Genomic DNA, 5,119 nt, shown 5'->3' with positions numbered 1-5,119 from the left:
CAATACAAACCCTCTGGGCGCCAGGACCCAGTAGTCTGAGAAAACAAAAAAATTTGTTCCACCATAGCAAAAACAAACAGCGGAGCCCCTCATTACATGCAGCGTAGGTATATGTGTCACATATACATTGTCTATAGGCCTGCCAGCCATTGCCTTTGCCTTAAAGCCCATAAAGCCATTGCCTTAACCACCTGGGTGTTTCACTGATGTCTGGATTTCTGTACCAAAAGCGGTACACTGTTTTTCATGAAATTTTTTTTTTAAATTGTAGACCTGTAACCTACAGAAATATGTCCGAAATAGGGTCTAGTAGATATCCTGAATATAATAACGTTTGAAACACACAATCATGTAAAAAAAAAAAAAAATTAACTTTAATAATAAAATTAAATAAAAAACACAAAAATCAGCTTAAACAAGAATGCATAAATAAATAAAAAATACTGAAAATGCAATAATTCAGTATACTGTATAGTAATATATTTTTCTAAAACACCTCCCTAGTGTGGTGAATTTCTTCACTACCTATCTGAATAACCATTTATGTAATTTATAATTTCCACAGTTTTCAAAACAATACATAAACTGATGTCAAAACCTGATAGAATGATGTACCCTCCTGACAATGAACGTGCCTCTTTTCTGTTGTTCTATGAATTATAACTGTCAGTTGGATATCTTTTGCTCCCTAACATTCTATTACTTTTTAATACAGTTGACAAACAGCATTGCTTTCAAGATGGGTTCGTGTTCTACCAGTTTTCTTCAGATGAGTGTGCTGATACAGTCTGTGAATTTGGAAGAGACAGAGGGTGGCAGATGGGGGTTCGGCTCTTAAAACAGCTTGCACCACTTGCTCCACTGACCTCAAATATCTGTGATGTGTAAGTATTTTCTTCTTTATCAACAATCTGCTAAATGTTAAAAGTGACTGAACACATTATAGCTGCTAGCATACCCTGATACACTCTAATAGTTTTACCAGCAAGTCTATAGTGAACAGACTAAAAAACAAAATCAAAAAGATAAGTTTTATGTGATCATGTAAAAAATAGATTTTATAACAAACTAAATAAAGTAATTACATTGTTTCAAATTATATTTCTTTTTCTTTTATAATTTTAAAGAAAATTGATTTTGGCTAAAATTGTAAGTCTGGGCAGGCTAAGTCCCGGTCAGTATATACTAACACATAAGTACAGTATATGATGTTTACAATTAGAGAGAGACAGCTAGAGAACATACAACAGAGGTGGCCAAAGGTAGTGAGAATCTGTCATGTGGAATTCAAAATTGTCATTTTTACTGTATTAGAGAATGACAACTCTTAGTGAGACCTGATTTCTGAGAGAAACTGATCTCTGGAGAAATACCCTGCAGCTCTAACATTCAGGTATTCATTAGACCTCTCTTCATATAAACAACAAGCAGTGAAATCTTATTTAGGACACATAGCAATTCTGTGTTTTATGTTTTCCCATAAGGTCAGGATAGCAGATGTTTGACTACTTTTAGTAAAGTTTACTACATGATGCCTTTTCAAGTACCAAAATATGTAAGTGAGTCTGCATTGAACCTATTGGGTCTGATTTATTACCTCTACCCAAGACTGGAGAAGATATACTATCTTAGAAGAACCTGGGTAACCCATCAAACCTGAAATGGATTTCATAAAATAATTTGCTAATATTTAGCAAATGTTTTCAATCAATGAACAAATCCATTTCAGGTTTGCTGGATTACCAAGGTTTTCCCATGATAGTCTACCTTCTGCAGTCTTAAAAGCAAGAAACAAACATGTGCTTGCAGTTTTGCAGTATCAGATCTAAGCCCATTCACACTTATGTTCAGGCAGGACCATTTTCTATGCTAAAAATATATTATTTGGCGCTGACATGTTTTGGTGCAATGATAGTTTTACATAGACTTGGGTAGTTTACCACAACCCCAAATCACAATTTAACCATTTATTTTACCCTAGTCTTTGTCTCTGAACTCAAACCTGTCCTTTCATTCCTAACTTTCACTTTACAGTAGCCATACTTTTAACATTGATGGTAATTTTATGCCAACAAATCTTCAAGTAAAAAGTAGATTTACCCCTAATAAATGAACACATAACAAAAATGTATTTTAAATGATCTGGGTAATATCTACTAAGACATTTTGACTGCAATTTACTTTTATAGTAGTAATTCTAATCTAATCTTTGACATATCTACGAACTTATAAATTTGTATAGCTCTATACTTTCAGAAATTCCCATTATTTAGGTAGATATAGACATTTATGAGACTGCAATGTGTCCTTTACTGATGTAGGACATGAGCAATATTTCCTCTAAGGCTACGTACACATGTCGGGTGATTCTCAACCGATATTCGCCTCAGGGGTGATATCGAACAAGAATCTGGCGTGTGTACAGCGCTCTTCATTCGTCCGGGACGAATCCATGAACGGCGAACAATCATAATGGAAGTGAAGGGGAGAGTGCAGCTGGGTGCCGCTCTGTCAGTCTCCCCCTCCAAAGAGCAGAATGTATGTATAGCGCTTGTTCATGCATTGTGCAGTCTTTTTTCGTTGGAAAGGATCTTTCATGATCCTTTCCAAAAACAAAGACTGCACGATGCATGAACAATTGTTGGACATGTGTATGCAGCCTATGAATTTTCCTAGTGCAAGAAAAACATTTATAATACTTATCAAAAATACCTGAATACATTTAAAATATATTTCCCCATGGGTACTTATGAGAGAAATAAAGAAAGCATTAAAGCAGCAGGTGTCCAGATGCCTTTCATGTTTAAAATATGACAATGTATTTTCTGTAGATACCACAACTACAACAACATGTGTTGTGATGAGTTTATCAGTATCCATATTTTGCAGAAAGGTTGCAAGGAGTATGTGACAGTGAATGAAAAAAAAAAGTTTTCTTGTACATGAAGAAATAATCTTTTAAATAAAAAATGATGGAATTTTGTTGGGACAATGTCAAAGGATTTGTGTTTTGCCTTTAACATGAAATTATATACAGACTCATCCTTGCACCAGACACTTGTCAGTGCCTTGTGTCACTTCTGCTCTTAATCCTGCTTTCGGGAAAAAGCCAAGTGGGTGATGCCAGAGATGATGGCATTGTACAGTGAGTGATATCACCAGGGAGGAAGCACATAGTCAAAATGCAACAACATGTGAGAAGTGGAACATTCCTTTTAATGATCATAAATTGAGGAAATGAATTAACACGAAGTAAGAGTTTTTATTTCCAGATGGTACTCTCCCTTTCAAAGCATCATGGTAATAAATTCAGCTATTCTGTCAAGCGAATCTGTAAATGCAAAAGCCTGTATACCAAGCCCAGATCTAACAGCAGTAAAGTGTCTGCAGTAGATCACATTAACGTCAAAGATGTGAGTACATTAAATTGACTTTCTGGATGTTTTTTGGCTCATGTGGAAAAAAATGTAAAAACAAATCAGTATGCCATTGGAAGGAACATGCTGTTAGCTTGCTGTCTGACATCTGGCAGATTATACATACATTAGAATCAGTGCATCTTTTGGTGGGTAAGCTAGCACAATATGGATGGAGACAGGATGACTGAATGGTTCATGATTATATGGACAGCTCAGGCTTCCTGAATGACACTTCAGCTTCAGATTTCCTGTCTAGCAGGATTCTGCTAAAGCCAAAACCTGCGCTCATCTGTTTGCAAACAATATATGTCTCCTGTCATGTTTGTTTTTAAACATTGCAGGGCCATATGGCATAGATTCAGCAGGTGATTGTTTGCGATGTACACATTACATTTAGGCAGTCTAAATATCAAGTTGCTAAGACTAGACCGTATGTATGAAATTACTGTTTACATGTGATTTTTGTGTGGCATTTGCTTTCCTAATGTATATATGGATATTTACCATAGATATGTGATGTGCTTACTGGAAGGACTATTTTCCAGTTAATCAGTTTAATCAGTTTTGTATTGGCAAGGAGCTGAATAGGTAATGTGATCTGTCATCGGCTGCCACTGATTTTGCTTTTTGGCTGAAGACTTTCTTCCTCTAACGTGTTACTCAGCAATAACTTTTATGCAACTTATTTAATTTTTTATGTACTTTTTATTATTCAAAAATGGTTCCATAACTAACACTTTCCAAAGATGGCCAGATTTATGTTGTCATCACAGGGCCAGATCAGGACGAAAATCTAGAGTGTATGCAGTTGTTCCCCCAAAGTTTTGTTGTGATCAATGAGCAACTGAACAGCAACAACCCCTGTGCTTTTCTCTCCATTGAACTGAAAGCGCAGTGTGTTGGCTCATTCCCGTCACTGGAAATGATCAAGAATGATTATTTCCGGTGAAAATAATCTAATGTGTAGACACAGCCTTAGTATTACTCTGACATGATCATACTTCATAGCCATGCATGCTGAGATGGGGCAGAGAAAATTTAAAAAGACAGTACACTTGCTATGTAACAGTGTATTAAGAAACAGCAACTAGAAAAACAGATTGGGCTACGTACACATGTGCAATAATTACACAGGTCAACAAAAAATTAGTTTTGATAATCGTCAGAAACCACAGCAAACTTTTCTAAATCGTTTTTTCGAGCAGATTTCAGACCTGTTTTTCCCCAACACGTACAGTTTCTGAGTTATAAGTACTATTATAGTTAACATTGTACGTGCATGTATTTTGTACTAAAATGTAAGCACCATTAAAGTGAATGTTAATACATCTTCAGTGTGAAGTAAAATAAAGCACACTGTGGTATAGATCTACTGAACAGTGTCAGTCAGGTACTCTTGTTTCTTCAGAAATGCTTAGAGTATGATTCTTGTGTACTCTTTGCCTGGATTCTCATGGTACAGCATCCAGCAGTAGTCAGGCATCATTCTTTCATTCCAGAAACCTTGGTAGTGGTGCTCCAATAACTGAATGTCCTGGATAAAAGGTTCTCCTTGTACGTCATTTACCATACCAATATTTTCCGGGAAGAATTCTAGATGTGAGTGCAAGAAATGTATTTTTAATGACATGCGACAACCCAGTTTCTAGTATAAATCAAGCAGATTCTGAACTCCTTCCTTGTATGCAGGAGACCTATGG

General features: G+C 35.9%; 1 protein-coding gene across 1 annotated transcript in view; it reads left to right on the top strand.

Moving 5' to 3' along the window:
• Positions 1–709: 709 nt before the first annotated feature.
• Positions 710–5,119, top strand: part of LOC140332088 (rap guanine nucleotide exchange factor 5-like) — a 45,588-nt gene continuing 41,178 nt past the window's right edge. Inside the window, exon 1 of the mRNA XM_072413385.1 lies at positions 710–884. Coding sequence (XP_072269486.1) covers positions 820–884 — 65 coding nt within the window. The 5' untranslated portion in view covers positions 710–819. The remainder of the gene's footprint in view (positions 885–5,119) is intronic.

This window comes from Pyxicephalus adspersus, chromosome 5, assembly GCF_032062135.1.
Source record: "Pyxicephalus adspersus chromosome 5, UCB_Pads_2.0, whole genome shotgun sequence".
NCBI classification, from domain to species: Eukaryota; Metazoa; Chordata; class Amphibia; order Anura; family Pyxicephalidae; genus Pyxicephalus; species Pyxicephalus adspersus.
Note: the sequence above shows the minus strand (reverse complement) of the source record. Positions and strands in the feature narration are given on the sequence as shown.